This window comes from Vulpes lagopus, chromosome 1 (genome assembly GCF_018345385.1).
Source record: "Vulpes lagopus strain Blue_001 chromosome 1, ASM1834538v1, whole genome shotgun sequence".
Taxonomy (NCBI): Eukaryota; Metazoa; Chordata; class Mammalia; order Carnivora; family Canidae; genus Vulpes; species Vulpes lagopus.
Window position 1 is genome coordinate 111,097,689 of NC_054824.1, and position 25,361 is coordinate 111,123,049.

General features: G+C 40.8%; 1 protein-coding gene across 6 annotated transcripts in view; it reads right to left on the reverse strand.

Annotated features, from left to right (window-relative positions):
• The window catches only part of MTCL1 (microtubule crosslinking factor 1), a 128,118-nt gene that overhangs the window by 93,001 nt on the left and 9,756 nt on the right, over positions 1–25,361 (reverse strand). For all 6 annotated transcript variants that reach the window (XM_041766745.1, XM_041766726.1, XM_041766717.1 and 3 more), the window contains exons 2-3: positions 24,592–24,816; positions 23,083–23,241 (exon numbers count right to left, since the gene is read on the reverse strand). In XM_041766745.1, the coding sequence (XP_041622679.1) occupies positions 23,083–23,241; positions 24,592–24,816 (384 nt within the window). The remainder of the gene's footprint in view (positions 1–23,082; positions 23,242–24,591; positions 24,817–25,361) is intronic.

Genomic DNA, 25,361 nt, shown 5'->3' on the forward strand with positions numbered 1-25,361 from the left:
GCACTCAAGTGGTATGGTCTCAGAGGCCCATGAGAGGCTCAGAGGCTGCTGGAGGCTGGCAGGAGGAAAGGAGAGACTGATGCAGGAACATCACTGCATTCTAATGAGGGTTCTTGTCCTGCCTCTGCCCTGGAGTAACAGAGCCCCACGCCATCCTCACCATTCAAGACAGCTAGAAAGGTGTGCTTTCTAGGTGAGTGAAAGGGGAAGATGATAGAAGAGGGGGAAAAAGCTTACCTGGTGGTGGTGGGAGTGTGTGAATTTGATGAGTGGCAAGTTAAAACAAACCACAGAGAGGCAAAGGCCACTGTCATGCACATGCTAGAATCTGGCCTCCCACTTGTTTTAGGAAAACTCTAATTAATGGACAGGAAGCCACACAGTCACTGCCCTTTACAATTTCTGCGGTCATAAACATACAGCTCAAGACTGAGTTGGCGACCTCACTAGAGCAATTACATGCTGTAGCTCAATTGTCTGGGGCCTCGGCTTTGATGGAAAGAGGTCACTCTAAGGCCTCATCTTCTTAAATGCCTTTTCTGGAAACTCTTATTTTACCCTTCTTAACCTAACCAACCTGCAGCAGCTCTCCTGAGTGGGAACCAATTAGCTATGATTATGGAGATGCTCTAGACACACCATCTCAAGACAGTGTCCACTGCTGATCTATCACCTAAGAAAGTTAAAAAAACATGCTGCCTGGGTCCAGCCCTCAGGGGTGGTGATGTAACTGGCCTGGGTGTGGCCTGGGCATCAGGATTCTTAAAAGTTCCCCAGGGATTTTGCTATGCAGCCAGGGAGCACCGGGGGCTAAAGGGCTCAGCCTCCGCAAGCACTGGTAAGATCCCTCTCACTATCTAATAAAAGCAGTGCTGCAAGATGCACCTTGTCTTAACCTGCTCTGAGCACTGCTGTTCTCTAACCCTCTTGCAAAAGAAAAAGACACAAATGTCTACATGATCATTTCAAAGGGTGCCTCTGAAAATGTCTTGCAAGCAGTTGACAGCAAAGGCAAATGTGTCCTGCCCACCTCTGACCCACCTCTTCACAGGGTTAAGAAAACACAGGCCAGTCAGCCCTCCAGAAAACAGAGTAGTTATTAGCAAAGCTCTGGACTTCTAGGACTTGAAGTCAGATATAGTAAGAAAGCAGATAAGAGAGCTTTCCTAATGTGCTAGGACAAACTTTGTACAGTCCCCTCACCATCATGTCAAACAAATCCTTCTTTAAGAAGAAGGAAACTGACTCCATGGTAATGGCCAAATGCATCCACATCACCATGTGCTCACTGGGTCAATCAGGATTCTTCCTCTGAAGCTCAGGGGTGTGGTGGTTAAAGGGAGGTGTCCAGCTTGGTTTTCAGTGGGTTTTCTTTCCCACTAGGGGAGATTCTGGTCCCTTTCCCAAGGATATTTGGCAATGCCCACTGTCATTGTCACAAAGAGAGAGAGGATTGTTACTTGCATATGGTAGAGAGGGGCCACGAATGCTGTCAATCATTTTGCAATGCACAGGGCAGCACCCTACTACAATGAATTATCCAGCCCCAAATGGCCATAGTACTGAGGCTTAAGAAACCCAGGTAATTTCAACGCGTGATATTCCCATGATGGTTATATGACATCTGAGCCGCATCACTTAGGTGATTCCATTAGTAACCTTGTTTAAAAATAAATCCAAGCCCAAACCAAAAATCTTGGGAAACAAACACAAAACTCCCAGTGTTATTTCAAAATTGAAAAGCAAAAGAGTGGCAAGGCCCAGCCGCTAACATGGAATTGGTGGGAAAACTGCCTTCATCTGACATGAGAGAACCTCCTGCAATTATTTCTAGCAAGAGTGTTTAAAGCTCTTAATCAAGGATGCCTGGGTGGCTCAGCAGTTGAGCATCTGCCTTTGGCTCAGGTTGTGATCCTGGGGCCGTGGAATAGAGTCCAACATGGGGCTCCCTACATGGAGCCTGCTTCTCCCACTGCCTGTGTCTCTGCCTCTCTCCCTGTGTCTCATGAATAAATAAATAAAATCTTTAAATAAATAAACTCTTGATCATTGTAAGTGTTTTAAACACACAGTATTAGACCCAAACTGAGGCAACTGTTGCATAAAATTACATCATCTTTAAATCATACTTTTCCTATGATTTATAAATATAATAAATGGAAGATTCTCAGAAATGATTCTGTTTCATTAATTTATGAGAAAAGTTTTTAATACCCATGAATAAACACAGACTATCAAGCATTTGAAAGCCTCTTCACATCCCCAATGTTCCTCTGGCCCTTGAACTGACTGCAGAGAAATGCCTTGCACCCTGACGCCCCACCTCCGGTTTCCCCAAACTGCCCTCTTGCTCACTCCACTCCTCTGGCCAGAGAAATGAAGCCACATGTGATGGGAGGACAACAGACAAAGGTCTACTCCAACTCTTCAGAATGAAGTAATAAACATAAATATGTGCTTGATAAATAAACATTGCTTTGTCTGGGCAATCCGCTCACATCAGCATCTAAAACTGAAGAGCAACCACATTGAAATGCCAACCACCTGATGAACACGCCCCACATTTTCTAAATTCCTTCATTCCAGTAAAATTACTGTGGGTCATGAGAAAGAGCACCTGGGTTGTTGGGGAACAAATGGGAACCCAACTGCTTCACGTGACTGTTCTTTTCAATAAAAGGATGAACCAACCTGTACGAATAAACCATAAGGGAAAATGCTCTGGGAGAGCTTAGGGTCTCTCTCTTCTTAGATGCTCATGCTTAGGTCAGAAATGCAAACGCTGCTGGAGCAACTGCAACAGCAAGACATTCTGTATGCTTGTACAATTATATATAGATACAACTTGGTATCTTTTCAAAGCTGAGTAATTTTTGATTACTAGGGAGAAAAATGAAAACAGCTTATTTGGCTCATAACCATACCAGTCAGTCTATGATGACTCTCACTTGAGGCAGAGAAATACCCAGAAAGTATACTCAGGAAATAGAGCACACCATGTAGTGTTTTCTAAGCATTTCTATTTCTCTGACTCTTGATTCTGCATTTGAAGATAAATTACCTAAATTCTATCACATCAATAACAATGACACAGAGCATATAACTTTGACAGACTCAAGTATCAAAAGTAGACTTTGAACAGAGTAGAATTTTTTTATTCTATATTTCAGTTATTTTTAAAGACAAGCAATATGAACACAGTGTCTGTTTCACTGTGATTCACAAGTTCCAGTAGGAACTACACAGCAGTAGGTAACATGTTCATAGGACGCACCCATGTTATAAAAGATGCCCATCTGCCAAAAAAATGTTGTGTTGAGGGACGAGAAGAAAGAGTTGCGTGTTAAATCTCTGGAGGAAATGAGTGTAGCTTGCAAACCAAAGGCTGCTCACACAGCATTGCCATTCCTGATGTGGCCATCCCAAATGGGCCATCCTCAGCCTGAAAGACCGCCTGAGCACCTCTAGTTGCTGGGAAAGACATGCTGCAGGAAACAGCTACAGAGGAGGCCACCCAGCTCAGAGGGGACAACTGGGTATGGCACGATCCCAGCAATGGTCATCCTGTGCATGTCTAAATACACAGCAGGCTGATGAACAAAAAGCACCTTTCCTTATCACTAACCAAACAGGGTGATTTCATGACCCACACAGAGTCACTGTCAAAATACATGACCTAGAGTGGAATTACTGGTTTGTATTAACTGTCCTGAAGTAAACATTTACAGAATCAGAAATTCCTCACCAGGAGATCTGTAAATACATTATGGCTCTTTCTCAAGGAGAAAAAAAGATGATGAAACTTTCATTCATTCAACAAATATTTCCTGAATGCTTGATAAGTACAGGGATGTGCCCACACACATCTGCATCCTATAAGGCAGAGGTATGAGTGTTGTCAAATGCCACTGAGACTCAAACTGCTAGTTGGAGCAGACACAGCACTTTCAAGATTTATATAATGCTAAGTAATCAAGGCTGTATTGGCAGAGATCAATTGAACAGAACAGAGAACCCAGAAGTGGACCTACACAGATATGTCCAACTGAGTTTCAACAACGTGTAAACTAATTCAATGGAGGGGAAAACAGCCTTTTCAACACATGGAGCTGGAGCAATTAGACATCTGTAAATGAACTTGACCTAAGTCTCATGCCTTACACAAAAATGAATTAAAAATGGACCATGGACAAGGATGCAGAGAAAGAGGAACCTTCTTATGCTGTTGGTGGGAATGCACACTGGTGCTGCCACTCTGGAAAACAGTATGGAGGTTCCTCAAAGAGTTAAAAATAGAACTACCCTATAATCCAGCAACCATAATCCTGGATATTTATCCAAAGAATACAAAAATGCTGATTTGAAGGGGCACACACACCCCAATGTTTATAGCAGCATTATCAACAATTGCCAAACTATGGAAAGAGCCCAAATGTCAATCGATTAATGAGCGGATAAAGAAGAAGTATGTACACACACACACACACACACACACACACACACACACAATGGAATATTACTTAGCCATCAAAAAGAATGAAATCTTACCTTTTGCAATAATATGGATGGAGCTAGAGAGTATTATGCTAAGCGAAATAAGTCAGAGAAAGACAAATGCCATATGATTTTACTCATATGAGGAATTTAAGAAACAGAACAGATGAACATATGGGTAGGGGAAAAAGAGAGGGAAACAAACTATAACGGATTCTTAACTACAAAGAACAAACTGAGGGTTGCCAGAGGGGAGGTGGGTGGGGGATGGGTTAAATGGATGATGAGTATTAAGGAGGGTACTTGTTGTGATAAGCATGGGGTGGTTATACATAAGTGATCAATCATTGAATTCTACTCTTGAAACCAGTATTGTACTATATACAACTAGAATTTTGTTAAAAAGTGTACCATGGATTTAAATATAAAAACATAAAACATTTCAAAAAATAGAAAATATTCAGAATCTAGGGCTAGGCAAAGAGCATTTATAATTGATACTATAAAAGGAAATATTAAAAAAAAGGAACTATATATTCAACAAAGCACTAGTATCTAGAATATAGAACAAACTCTGAAAACTCAACAGTAGTTTTTAAAAAAAAAAAAAAGACAAAATCAATAAGCAATCCAATTAGAAAATGAGCAAAAAACAAAGATACATTACACCAAAGAGGAAATACACATGGCAAATATCAAATGAAAATACATGCAACATCTCTAGCCATCAGGGAAATGCAAATTAAAGCCACAATGAGGGGTGCCTGGTTGGCTCTGTCAGTGGAGCATGTGACTCTTGATCTCAGGGCTGTAAGTTTGAACCCCATGTTGGGTGTAGAGATTACTTAAAACTAAAATATTAAAAATAATAATAATAGGGACACTTGAGTGGCTCAGTTGGTTAAGTGTATACCTTCAGCTCAGGTCATGATCCTGGGTCCTTGGATCCTGGGTCCTGGGGCTCCCTGCTCAGTGGGGAGCCTGCTTCTCTTTCTGCTGCTTTGCCTGTCACTCTGCTTGTGCTCACTCTCTCTGACAAATAAGTAAAATCTTTAAAAAAATAATAATAAAATAAAACCACAATGAAGTATCACTTTCAGATGACTAAAATAAAAAAGCAGTGATAATACCAAATGCTGGCAAGGATGCCGGGAAACTGGAGCACTCATTCATTGCTGGGTTAAATGGTATAGCCACTCTGGAAGACAGTATGGCACATTCTTCAAAAAAAAAAAAAAAAAAAAGAACACTAAATATGCAACTACTATACAGCTCAGGAAGTGACATCCCAGGCATTTATCCCATAGAAATTAAGACTTCTGTTCCCACAAAAACCTGCACACAAATGTTCACAGCAAGTCTATTTGTAAAAGCCCCAAACTGGACACAATCTGGATGTCTTGCGTCTAGTGAGTGGGTGAATGATGAAATGCTGGTGCATGCATCCCTTAGAACACTACTCAGCAGTGAAAGGGTACCAACTACCAACAGGCACAACAATGTGGATGAATCTTTGGAGAATGCTGCAGAATGAAAAAAGCCAATCCCAGAAGGTTACAAACTGAATGATTATATTTACATAACAGTCCTGAATGACAAAACTATCAAAACGGAGAATATAGCAGTTGCCAAGGATTGGGGTGGAGTGGAGACAGGAGAGGAGTGGGTACAGCCATAAAAGCTCACCATGAGGGATCCATGGGGTGATGGCACCATTCCATAGCTTGATGGAATCAATGGGGCTCTCCTGGGTCTGACACCATATTAGAGTTTACTGCTGGGGGAAGCTGGGTAAAGGAACATGAGACCTCTCTGTATTATTTCTTACACCTGCATGCGAATTTACAAGGTATCTCAAAACAAAAAGTTTAGTTAAAAATAAAAAATACTGGCTAAAGCAGAGCAGCAAGAGCCCCCGGAACAGGAAAGCCAGCCCTGGAGAAACAGGAACCCTAAAAATCCACACCGGAGTGTTCCCTGATGGAAAAGTGCTTATAGCAGAGCAATCGGCAGAATTGCAGGAGGGGCAGCGAAGCCTCAAGACTCCTGGAGACAGTATAAAAGGAGGGGCACGGGGGGTAGGGGAAGCTCACCGCAAACCGTGGTCCCCTATCCGTACAGGAGCGCCACAGCCCTCTGGGGCGATTGGGAGAAGCCAGTGGGTTAGGCGGGCCGGCTCCGGAGCTGCCTTTGCCCTAGATCCCGGGAATGGAAGGAGGTGGCTGAGCCCCATTCCCATTGGGAGAGGTGGTCCCTGCGAACGTGGGTCCAGTGGCATAGGGCCCTGGATCCCAGGACACCCAAGTGGACAAAGCCGGCGATCCTGAGTTCCCCCCCAGGACAGGCGGAAACGGGGAGGGCACAGGACAGTGAGGACTCTCCTGACACTGGGCGCCCCCAAGCTGTGCAGATCGGCACACCCGTGCCAACCTGGGGAGCATCTAGGCCAGTGTGGACTGGGAGACTGTGGGTAGTTACCCACGGGGAGCTGACTCCAGAGCTGGAGACCTGGCCACCGCCAATGTTGTTTTCATCCTTGTTTCACCTAGTGCCTGGGACAGGGCAGGGCCACCAGGGAACAGAGGCCTCACTGGATAAAGAGCTCACACTGAGCCTGGCACGGGGGGGGGGGGGGGGGGCAACTCTCCCAGGTACCCATACCTGAGACTCAGCACAGCAGGCCCCTCCCCTAGAGGGCCAGCTGGAAGGACAGGAGAAGAGCAAGTTCTTGACCAAGCAGCACTGGAAAGCTCCAGAACTGAGGGAAAATAGTATATAGAACTAGAGGGTCCTTATTTTTATTTTTCCATTATGGTTTTTATATCAGTCTAAATTTTCCAGTATTTTTTTCTCTTTTCCCACCTTAACTGCAATATTTTACCAACTCTTCATTTTTGAGTTGTTTCCTTTTTGACTTTTATATTTCTACAATTGGATGTCTTAGATATATTTTACACTTCTGGATTCCCTTCAACGTATTCCATTTAATTTTGGGAGATATACAAGATATGGTTATTTGTTTTTTGTTATTTTTTCTGCCTCATTTTGTTTTACACTGGTGGAAGTTAGTATCTTCTAAAACAAAGATGAATGGGTCAACCAGGAAATTAGAGAAGAATTAAAAAGATTCATGGAAAGTAATGAAAATGAAGATACAACTGTTCAAAACCTTTGGGATACAGCAGAAGCGGTCCTAAGAGGGAAATACATCACAATACAAGCATCCGTCAAAAAATTGGAAAAAAACTCAAATACACAAGCTAACCTCCCACCTAAAAGAACTTGACAAAGAAGAGCAAATAAAACCTACACGAAGCAGAAGAAAAGAGATAATAAAGATTTGAGAAGAACACAATGAAATAGAGACCAGAAGAATTGAAGAACAGATCAACAAAACCAGGAGTTGGTTCTTTGAAGGAATTAATAAGATAGATAAACCATTAACCTTATTAAAAAGAAAAAAACATTCAAATTAATAAAGTCATGAATGAAAGAGGAGAGATCACAACCAATACCATGGAAATACAAACGATTTTTTAAAATGTATTATGAGCAGCTATATGGCAATCCAAAAGAAATGGATGTATTTCTGGAAAACCACAAATTACCAAAACTGGAACACGAAGAAATAGAAAACCTTAACAGGCCAATAACCAGGGAGGAAATTGAAGCAGTCATCAAAAACCTCCCAAGACACAAAAGTCCACAGCCAGATGACTTCCCAGGGGAATTCTCTCAAACTTTTAAAGAAGAAACAATAATGCCTATTCTACCAAAGCTGTTCCGAAAGATAGAAAGGGACGGAATACTTCCAAACTTGCTTTATGAGGCCAGCATCACCTTAATTCCAAAACCAGACAAAGACCCCACCAAAAAGGAGAATTATAGACCAATATCCCTGATGAACACCGATGCAAAAATTCTCAACAGGATACTAGCCAATAGGATCCAACAGTACATTAAGAGGATTAGTCACCATGACCAACTGGGATTTATCCCTGAGATTCAAGGCTGGTTCAACACCCATAAAACAATCAACATGATAATCACATCAACAAGAGAAAAAACAAGAACCATATGATCCTCTCAATAGATGCAGAGAAAGCATTTGACAAAATACAGCATCCATTCCTGATTAAAACTCTTCAAAGTGTAGGGATAGAGAGAACATTCCTCTGTAACTTAAAAACCATTTACGAAAAGTACACACTGAATATCATTATCAATGGGGAAAACCTGAGAGCCTTTCCCCAAAGATTAGGAACACGACAGGGATGTCCACTCTCATCACTGCTATTCAACATAGTCCTAGAAGTCCTAGCCTCAGCAATCAGACAACAACAACAAAAAAGCATATAAATTGGCAAAGAAGTCAAACTCTCCCTCTTCACAGATGACATGATACCATATATAGAAAACCCAAAAGACTCCACCAAAAGATTGCTAGAACTCATACAGCAATTCAGCAATGTGGTAGGATACAAAATTAATGCCCAGAAATCAGTGGCATTTCTATACACTAACAATAAGACTGAAGAAAGATAAATTAAGGAGTCAATCACATTTACAATTGCACCCAAAAGTATAAGATACCTAGGAATAAACCTAACCAAAGAGGTGAAGCTTCTATACCCTAAAAACTCCAGAACACTTCTGAAAGAAATTGAGGAAGACACAAAGAGATGGAAAAACATTCCATGCTTATGGATTGGAAGAATAAATATTGTGAAAATGTCTATACTACCCAGAGCAATTTATACTTTTAATGCAATCTCTAATCAAAATACTATAGACTTTCTTTACAGAGTTAGAACAAATAATCCTAAAATTTATATGGAACCAGAAAAGACCTTGAATAGCCAGAAGAATATTGAAAAAGAAAACCAATGCCAGAGGCATCACAATGCCGAATTTCAAGCTGTACTACAAAGCCGTGAACATCAAGACAGTGTGGTACTGGCACAAAAACAGACACATAGATCAATGGAACAGAATGGAGAACCCAGAAATGGGCCATCAACTCTATGGTCAACTAATATTCGACAAAGCAGGAAAGACTATCCACTGGAAAAAAGACAAGTCTCTTCAATAAATAGTGCTGGGAAAATCAGACAGCCACATGCAGAAGAATGAAACAAGACCATTCTCTTATACCAGACACAAAGATAAACTCAAAATGGATGAAAGATCTAAATGTGAGACAAGAATCCATCAAAATCCTGGAGGAGAACACAGGCAACACCCTTTTTTTTAATAATAAATTTATTTTTTATTGGTGTTCAATTTGCCAACATACAGAATTACACCCAGTGCTCATCCCATCAAGTGCCCCACTCAGTGCCCGTCACCCAGTCACCCCCGCCCCCCGCCCTCCTCCCCTTCCACCACCCCTAGTTCATTTCCCAGAGTTAGGAGTCCTCATGTTCTGTCTCCCTTTCTGATATTTCCTACCCGTTTCTTCCCCCTTCCCTTCTATTCCCTTTCACTATTATTTATATTCCCCAAATGAATGAGAACATATAATGTTTGTCCTTCTCCGATTGACTTACTTCACTCAGCATAATACCCTCCAGTTCCATCCACGTTGAAGCACATGGTGGGTATTTGTCGTTTCTAATGGCTGAGTAATATTCCATTGTATACATAAACCACATCTTCTTTATCCATTCATCTTTCGATGGACACCGAGGCCCCTTCCACAGTTTGGCTATTGTGGCCATTGCTGCTAGAAACATCAGGGTGCAGGTGTCCCAGTGTTTCATTGCATCTGTATCTTTGGGGTAAATCCCCAGCAGTGCAATTGCTGGGTCGTAGGGCAGGTCTATTTTTAACTCTTTGAGGAACCTCCACACAGTTTTCCAGAGTGGCTGCACCAGTTCACATTCCCACCAACACTGCAGGAGGGTTCCCTTTCTTCCACATCCTCTCCAACATTTGTGGTTTCCTGCCTTGTTAATTTTCCCCATTCTCACTGGTGTGAGGTGGTATCTCATTGTGGTTTTGATTTGTATTTCCCTGATGGCAAGTGATGCAGAGCATTTTCTCACGTGCGTGTTGGCCATGTCTATGTCTTCCTCTGTGAGATTTCTCTTCATGTCTTTTGCCCATTTCATGATTGGATTGTTTGTTTCTTTGGTGTTGAGTTTAAGAAGTTCTTTATAGATCTTGGAAACTAGCCCTTTATCTGATATGTCGTTTGCAAATATCTTCTCCCATTCTGTAGGTTGTCTTTTAGTTTTGTTGACTGTATCCTTTGCTGTGCAAAAGCTTCTTAACATGATGAAGTCCCAATAGTTCATTTTTGCTTTTGTTTCTTTTGCCTTCGTGGATGTATCTTGCAAGAAATTACTGTGGTGGAGTTCAAAGAGGGTGTTGCCTGTGTTCTCCTCTAGGATTTTGATGGAATCTTGTCTCACATTTAGATCTTTCATCCATTTTGAGTTTATCTTTGTGTATGGTGAGAGTGGTCTAGTTTCGTTCTTCTGCATGTGGATGTCCAATTTTCGCAGCACCATTTATTGAAGAGACTGTCTTTTTTTCCAGTAGATAGTCTTTCCACCTTTGTTGAATATTAGTTGACCGTAATGTTGAGGGTCCACTTCTGGATTCTCTGTTCTGTTCCATTGATCTATGGGTCTGCTTTTGTGCCAGTACCACACTGTCTTGATGACCACAGCTTTGTAGTACAACCTGAATTCTGGCATGGTGATGCCCCCAGCTATGGTTTTCTTTTTTAAAATTCCCCTGGCTATTTGGGGTCTTTTCTGATTCCACACAAATCTTTAAATAATTTGTTCTAACTCTCTGAAGAAAGTCCATGATATATTGATAGGGATTGCATTAAGTGTGTAAATTGCCGTGGGTAACATTGACATTTTCACAATATTAATTCTTCCAATCCATGAGCATGGAATATTTTTCCATCTCTTTGTGTCTTCCTCAATTTCTTTCAGAAGTGTTCTATAGTTTTTAGGGTATAGATCCTTTACCTCTTTGGTTAGGTTTATTCCTAGGTATCTTATGCTTTTGGGTGCAATTGTAAATGGCAACACCCTTTTTGAATTTGGTGTCAGTAACTTCTTGCAAGATACAGCTATGAAGGCAAAGGAAACAAAAACAAAAATATACTACTGGGACTTAATCAGGATAAAAAGCTTCTGCACAGCAAAAGAAACAAACAAAACTAAAAGATAACCTATGGAATGGAGATTTGCAAATGACATATCAGATAAAAGGCTAGTATCCAAGATCTATAAAGAACTTATTAAACTCAACAACCAAGAAACAAACGATCCAATCATGAAATGGGCAAAAGACATGAACAGACATTTCTCCAAAGAAGACATACACATGGCCAACAAGCACATGAGAAAATGCTCCGCATCCCTTGCCATCAGGGAAATACAAATCAAAACCATAATGAGACCCCACCTCACACCAGTGAGAATGGTAAAAATTAACAAGACAGGAAAGAACAAATCTTGGAGAGGATGTGAAGGAGGGGGAACCCTCTTGCACTGTTGGTGGGAATGCAAACTGGTACAGCCACTCTGGAAAACAGTGTGGGGGTTCCTCAAGAAGCTAAAAATAGAGCTACCCTGTGACCCAGCAATTGTACTATTGGGTATTTACCCCAAAGATACAGATTTGTGAAATTCCAGGATACTTGCACCCCAATGTTCATAGCAGCAATGTCCACAATAGCCAAACTGTGGAAGGAGCCTTGATGTCCATCGAAAGATGAATGGATAAAGAAGATGTGGTCTCTATATACAATGGAATATTACTCAGCCATCAGAAAGGGCGAATATCCACCATTTCCTTCAACATGGATGGAACTGGAGGGTTTTATGCTGAGTGAAATAAGTCAATCGGAGAAGGACAATCATCATATGGTTTCACTCATACAGGGAATATAAGAAATAGTGAAAGGGATTATAAGGAAAAGGAGGGGAATGGAGTGGGAAAAATTAGAGAGGGAGACAAACCATGAGAGACTCCTAACTCTGGGAAACAAACAAAGGGTTGCAAAAGGGGAGGTGTGCAGGGGATTGGGGTAACTTGGTGATGCACACTGAGGAGGGCACTTGATAGGCTGAACACTGGGTGTTATACTATATGTCGGCAAGTTGAACTTAAATAAAAACAAAAAGAGAAAAAAACAAAAAATAAAAATAAAAAATACCATACTAAAAATACTAAGAAGTATACAGGGTATGTTTCCAATTTCATATGAAAAACGAGCCATATCTCTGGGACATTAGCATGATGGAAACTGTCTCCCTCCACTCTTTGAACTTTCTTTAGCAACCATGTAATGGTTTAATCATATGAAAATGTTTGTTCAGAGGTCAGAAAAGTATTCTAGAAGGCTTCAAGGAGGAGGTGGCATTTCTGGGTGAATCTTAAAGAATGGGCAGCATTTCAACAGGTAGAGGAGGTTATCTTGGCATAATCTTGCAGAAAGAATGGCAGATACCAGTGAGCTGGATAGGAGGGAGAGGGCCCAGGAGGACTCCCACGGGAGCGAGTGGTAAGATAGTCTGGGGGGCCTGAGCTCACTCTCTTCAAAGGCAAATTCTGCTCTCCTTCCTATAATTTTCTCAGTAGAGATGAAAGAAGCAGCATAATAAATACTTCTAAAAGTAGAAATTAATTTTATATGGAAGCATTAATGGGTCAAAGACACAGGTGCCCTTCCTCGCCAACCCATCAGAGCAAGGAACCTGCAGCTGCTCTCTCCTCCAGCAGCTTCCCCTAAAGACCAGGGTCAAGCTGGCTCCACAAGTGCTTACCTCCTGCTCCAACCCGGGAACCGCCTGTCCCTTCTGGGCCTACGGGGAAGGAAGGAGGCGGGGCTAGAGTTAAGGTTGGCAGGAAAGGAGGAGTGGAGGCTTTCTGAGAGTCTGGAGACCTGGAGTAGCTGCCATTCACCACCCACCCAGCACTTGGTTTCCTTGGGTAGGTAATGGGGAGGTCGGCTAACTCATCTCCAGGATTTTTCTGGCTCCGATGCTCAGTTGGCCTGAGGTCCCCAGGCCTGGGCCTGGCCATGAGTGTGCCTTCACACCTGGCCACAGGAAAGCTGTCAGACTCGGTTACTCCTTCTGGAGTCCTGCCTGTGTCCTCTGTGTCTTCACCACCATTTTCTTTCCTTTCCAATGTAGCAGCCACACTACGTGAAAGTAACATAGCCTTCTGGCAGCAAAACTTAATAAAATAGCATAACCTAAGAAACGAAAGCATTTCAAAAACTTGAACCTGAGCAAGCTCCACATCCCTTCTGGAGCCTACACCACAGCTCATCACAAAGCAGCAAATGCACCTGCTCAGGGGGCCTGGAGGAGAGTACTCATGGAAGAGAGTACGAGGATCGCTGTGAAGTGAGTCACAGGACTAGCCTTCTAGAAGACTTTGGTGTGATTCTGTCTTGATTTTGACAAGAAGTGGCTCCAAAGGCACTCGTTCTGAGTGACCAGAACAGACTGTGATGGGCTTTCTCTGTGCCCTTCCAGCAACAGTGTGAAATCAGTCATTAGCATTATTTATGGTTGTTTAAACTGAACACATGTCCCCTTTCTTCCCAGGCACCAAAACTGTCCCATTTACAGTTTAAACATTCAAAATAATTTATGCCGAGTCTTCCTGCAATTGCTGCCCTGTTCCTAATCTTAGCTCCCTGGCCTGTGAACTCTGGATTTTCCGGCCTGATAGTTATTCCCTCAGTTGAGGTGGCTCTATTCTAATCCCATCCCTGCCTCCTGGTCTGATCAGAACCTATAAAAGGCCATTTCCCTCCAGACTCCTGTGGGAAAACTGTATGTATATACACAAGCTCACACACACACACACACACACACACAAATACTTACATGCGCATACATGCATGCACACACACACACACACACCAGACTCTACCCGTGTTTTAGTGTTTGGGAAGAAGACTTAACCAGACACCCTGATCCTTCCTGCTCCCACTCTCATCCCATTTCACCTCATTATTGACTCAGCAGGCCAGCTAACTGGAATATCATTCAGGGCACTGCATTTCTTCCCACTTCCTGTTCTCTAGTTGGAGTCACCCTGCCTCCCTAACTCATGAGACGAGCAAATAGAAACAGATGCTACCTATTCCTTCCGAGGTATCTTGGAAAGCCTGCCAAACAAACACCAAGGATGCCTGCCTGGATTCTACATGCCCAGCCAGCCTATAGTCCACCACTGCCTGGGCCAAGAGCAAGGCCCTGAGTGACTCCATAGCAGCTGCCAACAACCTGGTCAGTGTCCAAGGAGATGCCCTGGCATGGGGACTCTGCCCAAAGATGCTTCACACTGGCTCACTCAAGCATATCTTTTTCTTATAAGGAGGACCATAAAGTCTGGAAATAAAATGTTTTATTAAACTGTAGCGTAATAGCAATAAACCATTATTATAGTTTGTACACCCATGCTTCCAGACTTTATGGCTGCCTGATAGTTTGAATGCAATGACACACAAAGAAAACTTCTCACCCACTGGTTGAGAGAAAAGCAGAAAGACTGTCTTAGTCTGATCAGGCTGCTATAACACAAATACTATGGACCAGGTGGCTTAAAGAACAAACATTTATTTCTCACAATTCTGAAGGCTGGGAAACCTAAGATCACGATGCTGGTAGACTGGGTGTCTAGTTGAGAACCCACTTCCTGGTTCACAGACAGCCACCTCCTCACTGTGTCCTCGCATGGTAGAAGGGGAAAGGGAACTCTGGGGTCTATTTGAAAAAATCCCATCCATAAGGGCTCCCCATCTTCATAATCCAATCACTTCACAAAGGATTCACCTCCTCAGTCCATCAGACTGGGAACTAGGATTTAATAAATGAATTGGCAGGGGGCCTCTAGCAGATACCTAGAGAGAATACAGAAGTAGAAGCCATGATGTAGCAGAATCCGTGAGTTTAAAAAAAGCCTTGGGATAAATGGGAACTAGTGAGTAGCAGAGTAGAAGGAAATGAACAGAGAAAGGCAGGGACAAAAGTGCTAAGTCATGAAATGGAAGACCACTGGGGTTACTCGTGGACTCCAGAGCCCTAGTAGAAAAGTTCCCATTGAACCCTCGAGGGTCACATCCTGTTTTGGCAACACAGCACGCTGAGCTATCTGAACCATCCCCCAATAAACAGCTAAAGAAAACATAAAAAGTAGAAAATGTATACACAGTTGACTGACACATTCTCAAAAGGAAAATACTCTAGTACCAGAAATGCATAAAAGATGAAGGGAGTAGAGGGCAGGAGGGAATGGTGGAAATTATCATACCCAGAAATGGGCACTCCAGCCATGGCCGTGAGAAGAATCTTTGATAAATGCACCCAGACAACCCACTGAAGGATGCACACTATGGAAAGGAAACTGAAAATCACTTGGGGAGTGGGGAGAGTAATAACCTGCTCAGGACACTGGGTGGTGACAAAAGAAAAATCTGTCAAGTATAAAAATATTTAGATGTAAGCCACACGCAAGTCTGATACCCAAATGACACAACCCCCTTGGCACACAACTCCATGAGCCCAAAATTAACAAGTGTAGTTGGACCAATACTACTACTGAGGCATTTGGTAAAGACCAATGCAAAATCTCACTAGGAGGACATTTCAACAAACTTCATGGAATTTCCACTAAGAGATGAGGTCATCTTAGAGCTCATAAAAAAACTCACTTCGGGTGAGAGATAGAAAATCTGACAAACAGAGGGATTGGGAACACCAAGAACTCAAGATAATGGAACAAACTGAAAGAAGCTATGACTTTCAAATGTTTCTAAATTTAAGGAAGAAATAACAGATGATAAGGAAAAAAGAAATTTATGAAAATAGAACAAGCAAATTTTTAAAAATTCATTTCACTGAAATGAAAATTTAGTGGATAAATAATTCTTTTGTAAAGAAGAGAATTCATAACTTGGACAAGAAATGAAGAAATTATTCAAAATCAAGCACAATGGGGTGCCTAGATGGCTCAGTCAGTTGGGCATCCACCTCTTGGTTTCAGCTCAGATTATGATCTCTTGGGTCCTGGAACTGAGCCCTACCTTGGACCCTGCTCAGTTGGGAGTCTGCTTAAGATTCTCTCCCTCTGTCCCTTCTCCCACACTCTCTCATATGCATGAGCATGAGTGCACATGCATATACACTCTCTCTAAAATAAATAACTAAATCTTTAAAAAATATATAAAGCATGAGAGATAACTTTTTTTTTTAAAAAAAGGGACAATTAGGTGAGATGGAGGATGGAATAAGAATGGCCAACAGAATTTCCCACATAAGACTAATAGGAATTCTAGAAGTGATACAGAAGAAACACTACTTAAAGACATAATTTCACTTTTGAACATTAATCAAAGGGTAATCAAATTTCATGAAAGACATAACAGATTTGACAATGAGTGCTGCATAAAATAAAAAATGAATCTAGATACATCTGGTTGAAACCACAGAATACCAAATACAAAAGAAAAACATAAAAGTAAGCAGGAAGTAAAGACAAATCATCTACAAAAATAAGAATTACGTGACAGCAAACCTCTTGATAGAAAGTAGAGCCAGAAGATAATAAAAAACACTATCTTTAAAGTGTTAGGATACTATGCCCAACTAAATATCTTTCAAGACTGAGGATTACATAAAAGCATTTTTAGGGCAGCGTGGGTGGCTCAGCAGTTTAGCACCTGCCTTTGGCCCAGGATGTAATCCTGGAGTCCCGGGATTGAGTCCCACATCGGGCTTCCTGCATGGAGCCTGCTTCTCCCTTTGCCTGTGCCTCTGCCTCTCTCTCTCTCTGTCTCTCAAGAATAAATAAATAAAAATCTTTTTAAAAAAAGCATTTTTAGACAATATTTACTGAAAGAAAACTACTCAAGATATATTAATAGATCAGAAAGAAGAAAACTGAACTAAGAAGGAATAACATTCAAAAAAGGAAAATGATAACACACTGGGAAATATGTAAATGAATCTAAATAAGCATTTACTGTTAAATTAGTCAACTTTTGGGGAATAATACTATTCCATTTTTCAAGATGGAAAAAGTTTTAAAAGATAAAACTAAAATGATAAAACTAAACGAAATGATACTACATAATAATAGTATGAAACACAGGAGCTGATTGGAGTTGAAGTTTTCTAAGAATTATATTCCTTATATTATTATAGATAATATATTCCTTATATTATTAAGAAGAAGTATGGGGATAATAATTAGTTTTAGACATCAAGTCAAACACACATGTTAAATATGTAAGAGTAATTATCAAAACAATAATAGAATATACAAATTCCTAATCAAGTGAAAGAACATGAGAATTGAAAACTCAATCAAAGAGAAATCAACATAAAAAATAAAAAAAAGGAACGAAGAAAAGGCACAGAATTTACAAACATAAAATACAGTGATAATAAATTCAAACACATCAATAACCATAATAAATGTAAATGGATTAAATTCACAATTTTTTAAAAGATATTATCAGATTCCATTTTTTAAAAAAACAGCTAGACCATTCACAAGAATACACCTAAAACATAAGGACACAGAAATATGGAAACTAACAGAAGCACAAAACTATACCAGGCAAATTAAAAAAAAAAAAAAAAAGAATACATTAGAATAAAGAGATTATTATCAAATGATAAAGGGAACAATTCATCAATAATAAACAGTTCTAAAAAAAGTTCTAAATCTATATCCATTTATATTCAAAATATATAAGCAAAATTTGACAGATTACAAAAAATATAAATATAAAATTACAACAGGTGATTTTCACATGTTTATCTAAATAGATATATTTAGCAGACAAAACTATAGAAGATAAAAAAATTGAACACAATCAATAAATAATCTAAAAAACTTTTTCAAAATTGCAACAATCCACTAAATTGACTGTAAATCAAACTTATAACCACCATTTAAAAAAACAGAACTGAATAGAATTGAAAATATTAAAGTGTATCCCCCATGGCAAAGATAAGCATTATTTGGTGAAACCTTTATGTTTATATTTGGAGTGATAATACAAAATCTACTGCTTGCTGTTATAGTTAAAGTTTGAAAGTTTTAATCTAATGGATTTAAAGTCTTCACCCCAAAATTGGAGTATTTCCTCTCAAGCACTCAAGAAATATTTTCAAAATGTTAGCCATCTCCTAGCCACAGAAGAAGTCTCAACCAAACCCAGAAAATCAGCATCATATCCTGAATGGTGCTGAAAGGTGTCCTGCAAGAGCTGACTGTGGGTTCGTTCAACAATCCTAGGATGGGTTAAAGGGGTAAAGACAGTCAAAATATACAAACTTCCAGTTAAAATAAATAAATTCCCAAAAAAAAAAATAAATAAATAAAAAAAAATAAAAATAAAAAAATAAAATAAAATAAATAAATTAGTCATGGGCTGTAATGTACAGCATAATGACCATAGTTAATAATACTGTATTGCATATTTGAAAGTTGCTAAGAGAGATCTTAGAAGTTCTCATCACAAGAAAAGAAATTTTTGAACCCCTGTGTTTAACAAGGAATGTTAACTAGTTATTGTGGTGATCATTTTGCAATACGTACAATAGTGAACCATTACACCCTAAGCAAATATGTTATATGTCAATTATACCTTAATAAGAAAAACAAAACAAAAAGCCCAGTTCCCTGGAATGATCTACAACATGTCTCTGTGCCTTACAAGTGCCAACTAACTTGGCCAGTTATTTTTCTGCCTAACATGTAATAAGTATTGAAAAATTTTTGGTAGAATGAAATACTGTTCAGTGGAGGCAATCTTCAAGAAGCTGAAACTAAGCTAAGATAAACCATTTTCAATCTGTCAAGATATTTCATCATAGAGTTGAGTACTAGAAGAAATATGCCCCCCAAAAAAGGCAAAAATGTTTTGAGCTTGCACAAGTGGAGGGGTGTATGGGTGTTGGGTGTGTACCATGATGTGAATATGCACAAGGGAAACAGGCAAGCAAGGTAGCTAAACCTGAAGGGACAATTCCAAATAGTTTCATATTGCCAACCTTCTTTAATCACCTTATCTATCAATGGAGACAGTGACTTTTCTAAGACCCACTTAAAGGGGACCAGAGGGCACAGATTCTTCTCATCTTGCTCTACTGCCTTTTATTTCACTCCAGGGTTTATGGCAGTAGACAGGGAGAACTAGATGGGAGACAGGGATGGCCCCTGGCAGGAAGGGTCTTCATGCTAAAGAGTAGACAATCAGGAGCCGGTAAGTTCAGCTGCTTAAGCAGAGAATCACATTGTCAGATTCGGGGGGTTTATCGGAGATAAAATAGAAGGGAGAGACCAGAGATAGTACCTGCCTTTAATGTGTTGACTGCATAGAGTCAGCCTTCAAATATCCACTTGACAGAAGACTGGTCAAATTTCAGATAGATTATAGAGAATCTAAAAATTGTTATTTGAGAAACTGACCATCTTACAGTGTGCAACTCAGTGGCATGTAGTACACTTACATTGTTGTGCAGCCGTCACCTCTATCTAGTTTAAAACCTTTTCATGACCCCAGAAACAGACCCCACACACATGAAGCAGTCCTCTCCCTTCTCCCCAGCCCCTGGAAACCACTAATCTGTTTTCTGGCTCAGGATTTATCTATCCTGAATCCTTCTGATAAATGGAATTGTGCACTATGGCCAGCTTCTTTTTACTTGGCCTATGTTTGCAGTTCATCCGTGGTACAGAATGTATCAGTGAGACAGAAAACCCCCAAGACTGAAAAAGCAGAAGAGCAGAACCTGAAGGCCATCTCGGTGTGAGCAGTAAGAGAGCTAATGGGATCTGTCATTGCTCAAGCCTGAAGAACCGTAGCGCCATTAACATAAATGGCAAAGACAGGAAAGATTCAGGTGGGGATGAGGGTGACAAGTCAGTTTCTGGACGTTCTTTGGAGTGCTAGGGGAAATCCATCTTGGAGAGGTCCACCGCGCAGCTGAACAGTCTGCAGAGATGAACCCAGCAGCAGTTCCAGAACTGAAGAGGCACCAAGATGGTGCTGTTCTACTGTCCTCCAAGGCTGAGAGGGACACGGTCATGGTCATCCGCAGCTACTTCTGTCACTGAGAGACGCAGGCAACGCACAAACTCTCTGTGCCTTTTCCAGAACCCAACTCATCCGATTACAAAACTTCAGAGGTGAACAATAAGGAGCTGGACTCAAGATAGAGAAAATATTTATCCTCGCCCTAGAGCAAAGCCTATAGTGCATTCTGGTCTGGTTTCAGTAAAAGGAATCTGTTCTGGTTTCAGTAAAAGGAATCCATTCATGAAGACCACAGCTGGCACTTTCCAATAATTATCTCCTCTACCACCTTTGAACCTTGGATCGCCTAGTTCCATCATTCTCTGCTTCCAGCACAGTCTACAGCATCTGCCTCCCTCAGACTACTGTCAGTTCTAGGATTCGTTTAGAACCATGAAGTCTGGTGTAAATACTGTCTCACAAGTCTGACTGCAGTTCTGCAGGTAAAATACAGTTGCATCCCAATCGAGCAATCTCTGTGAGTAAATTTAACCTGTAAAGTAAGAGAGAGGCTGGCCCTGCCACCTTCTCTGTGTACATCCAGCCTGAGCCAACATCACAGCTTCTGAAAATCCTTGCCTCACCCCTGCCTGGCTCTAATGTCAGTAATCATTTTTCTCCCTAAAGAGCTATTTGTGACCTGATGCCAAGTCCTACACAAATCCACTTCCATGTGTGCGAGATAAACTTTGCTTGCTTTAACTATTTATTTACTTATGTGTATATGTAATTTAAGTATTTATATGTAAGTACACACACATATAAAACTTATAAAATATACTCCTAAGATGTTTTCTATATCCTCAAGGTCTGGAGCAAACTGGAAATTCTGAGAAAAGAAACCATATGGCAAACCTTGTAGCAAACTTAGATCAAAGGAGAAAGAAGGGAGTAAATGACTAGCAACTCTTAGAGGTAAGAGACTGACAAGAGGAGAAGAAATTCCCCCAGTCCCAGGGGTAAGTATACAAGTAAGTTAAGGAGCAAGGGTTACCCCTGATGAAAGAACATTCTTAGACTCTACCTCCTCCTCTGTGAAGTTCACCAAGTCCCCAGGTAAGCTGTGGTCACCAGAGCTCCACGTTGTCGCCCTTCATTCACTCCCTCACCCTGCGAGTCCCTGACAGGGCCTAAGTGCCAGGCACTGTTCTAGGAACGGAGACCCCACAGTGAACTCCACAGACACACCCTTTTCCCACAGAGCTCAAGTGCTGGAGGCACATGCATGAAGGTGACAGAGAAATAAAACTCACAGCAATTTCAGACAACTGCTGACAACACACAAGCAATTTACCAAAATCTATAACATCTGTGTCAGATGGGAAGGCGGATGGGATGGCCAGGGTGGAGGCAGGGACAACTTCAGTGTGGAAGTGTGGAGAGCCAGGTGGCTGAGGTGAGATGTCAGCAGAGACCTGAAGGCAAGGGCCTGAACCCCAGGGATGTGGATCTCTGGAAAAAATATGTTGTGCCTTCCCAACCTCGAGGAACAGTAGGACACCTGAGCAGCTGTGGGGGCGAGGGTGACGCAGAGAGGTAGCAACACCAGCTCCTTTGCTGTGATTTATTTGTTTTGCTATCCATTTGTCAAATGAACTGTAAGCATCTTGGGAATAGAGCCTGTACTGCCCTATCCACATTTGCACTCCCAGGGCAAGGTGCGGAGCCTGAGTTAAGTGTGGGCAGGTGGACAGCTGGATGGATGAGGAGTAACTGGGTGAATCAGGAGACTTGTCCAAAGGGAAAATGAACTAAGTGAGACTATTAGCAGGTAATAATGCTGGCTGGTAAAGCCCTAACCAATAATTTTTAAATCCACCAATATGCAGGATATTTTTAAAGAACATATTCAGCTTTAATCTTATAATGGAAGTCAACAACAAAACAACATTTGCATTACTGTGTGCAAAGGGAAATATATATCTATGTGTGTGTATGTATATATATGTATGCTTTTCTATGCTGCTTGGCTAGAATGCATTTACTCCCTAAAACAGAAAGGAAAAAAAAAAACTGTATTTAAACCATATTGCCTAAAAGTAGATATAGGTAGAAGACACATATTATTTGTTTACACAGCTTTAATAGACAACCATATTTTCCAGCTCATTGGAAGAGGAGATTTGAGGAAAAAGCCACTGCTTAATTTTGTATTCTAGTAATAATATACTCCATTTGGACCAATAAGAGGAATTAATGGCCAGCTCATCTAAAGGGAAACGAAAAAAAGTAGCTTTAGACCATGGTTCACCACGCCTTTTCTGTAGAGGGTCAGACAGCAAATATTTTAGGCTTTGCAAGCAACATCCAGTCTCTGTCATTTAGTCTTCCTTACTTCTTTAGGTTTGTATTTGTATGCTTGTTGTTTTACAATGCTATGAAAAATGTAAAAACCATTCTTGGTTTCTGGGCCATACAAACAAACAATAGTTCACCAAATGGGACTCCTGGAGTTCCAAGCTCCTAACAATTAAACCCAAGAAAGAAATCCCCGTGTATTTTGGGATTACCTCTTTCAGTCTCTCCAGCTCATTTTGGAGGGCCTGTTTAGATATCTCCACTTCAATCATCTGCTGCCGGAGACTTTCATTTTCATCCTCTGCTTTAGCACGCTTTTCCTCCACGGTTTCAAGTTCATGATGCAATCTGACAGATACATCTTTGGCTACCTGTAACGATCAAGAGAGATCATCATTAGAAGGTGAAGCAGAGGCAGAATCATTAAGTGACAGGAGATCACAGTAAAGGGCAAAGACCCTGGCAATATTAACAAGCCTATCTTTAAAGAAGGAGGGTGTTAGTTTCAAACATGAAATTCACATTAGGAGCGAGAATACGACCTTTACCTTTATCTGGAATAAAAGGCTACTGCCTCTAGCCCTACCTCCTTATAGAGTGCCAACAAGAATGCCAATTCCGCTCACGCACACATGCTTTAATGATAAATTAGAAATAACAATAACAGTAATAATAGCAATCAATTAATCAATCAACATTCCTGTTCCCTAAGGCAATACTAAAGCTACCTGCTGAAAAAACCAAAACAATCCTGTAAAATAACATAGTCAAGTTTTCGATTGTCTACTGTGGTAAAATATCTGAATGTCAAAGCAGTTAAACATTTTTACCTTCTAAAAGGAAACAAGGCAAGAGATTTTGCAAGAGAAATATAAATCACCCTTACATCCCACTGAATGACATTTTGTGAGTGGTTTATAGATTTGATAGAATTACAAAGATTCTTTTCCTGTTATCATAATGAAAGGAAAAATGAGAGTTCATAAGTACTCCTATAATAAGGAGGACATTATGCATAATTCATCTCTTGATAAATGATTTGATAATTGGGGCATGAGAGAAGCCATGCTACCCATGAAGAGAGAAAATGGTGTAACATCTGCAATTTCTTCACCTCATTCCCATTTCTGCCAGTGGTTTTCCAAAACACCTTAGACAATTAGCTTCATCCTATTTCTCTTTCAGTTAAATCAAACTCTACTACCCTTGGGTTATGGTCATTTCAGATTTTCTGCATTCTAGAAACTTAAGTAACAATGAAAAGATTAAATGATTATAGTCAACCATAAAGGTGGTCTTTGACTATCATTGAACTGATAATAGATTTTTTAAATATTCCAGATCTTTAGAAAGTGCTTCTATACCATTCTATATAACTGTCAGATGAAGTGGCAAATATCAATTCTTTTTTTTTTAATTGTAGGTCCTTTACTATGATTTCTTTTCCTTAGGTTTTAAGATTCCAGTTCAAATGACTGGTTTAAATCTTGGGCTGTCAAAGCCATATGACTATATCTATCCTATACACCATAAGGTGAATGAAGACTGTGCATGCTGAAATCTGTTGAGAGAGAGAGAGAGAGAACTGCTACCAGAATGAAAGAACTGTGTTTAAGTGGGTCCAAAGGGCTGCCAGTCTCAGACCTGCAATCCTGCCCTCCCTTCCCTCCACCCAGAAGCCCCTTCTGGGAATGAAGGCCCCATCAGCCCCACTCACCCACCTTTAAATCCTGCTCTAGACTCCGGATGAGCTCACCATCCACCTGACCAGTCTCAGCCACTTTCAGGCTCTTCTGCTCAGCTTTCCTGAGGCGGTACTGCAGGATTCGGCAGTTTTTATGAGCACGGTCCAGCTCTCGCCGAAGCTCCTGCAGCTGGTAAACATCTTCCTCTAAGTAACTGTCTCTCATCTCTTCCATTTCAGCACGGAGTTCATCCAATTCATCCTACAAAACCAGACAGAGCAGGTTTATAAGCCATGTCCACCAGGAAAAGGATGGCATCTCCCATCCACCCCTCCTCTGCAATACTAAACATTAACTACCTGTGCACTTACCCATTGGCTTATGGCCACACCTGTGAGACAGGACACAGGGACCTCTGGAAATGGTCACATGAGATAGTATCATCAGATGTCTGTTCAAATCTCATGGATTCAGAAACTAAAAATCAGGATGGATTATTCATTGCAGACTGCCAGCATTTATTCCATTCCCAATATTTTCTTACATAATCTGAATCATAAATGAAATCAACTCTGCAGACAACTAAACCTTTAGATTCAAACCAACATGACCTGAACCTTATCTCTAGGCCACAATCTAGGTACTTAGAGGAGCTGGACAGAGCCTCACCTTCAAAGGCTATAAACTTTAGTGGGATCACAACTGAACTGCCCTGGAATTATACCTACAAATGTCCCTAAAACTCTGCTCCACCATGCAAGTCTCATCACTGACTATGTGACTCACAATTCCAAAGATATAACTTT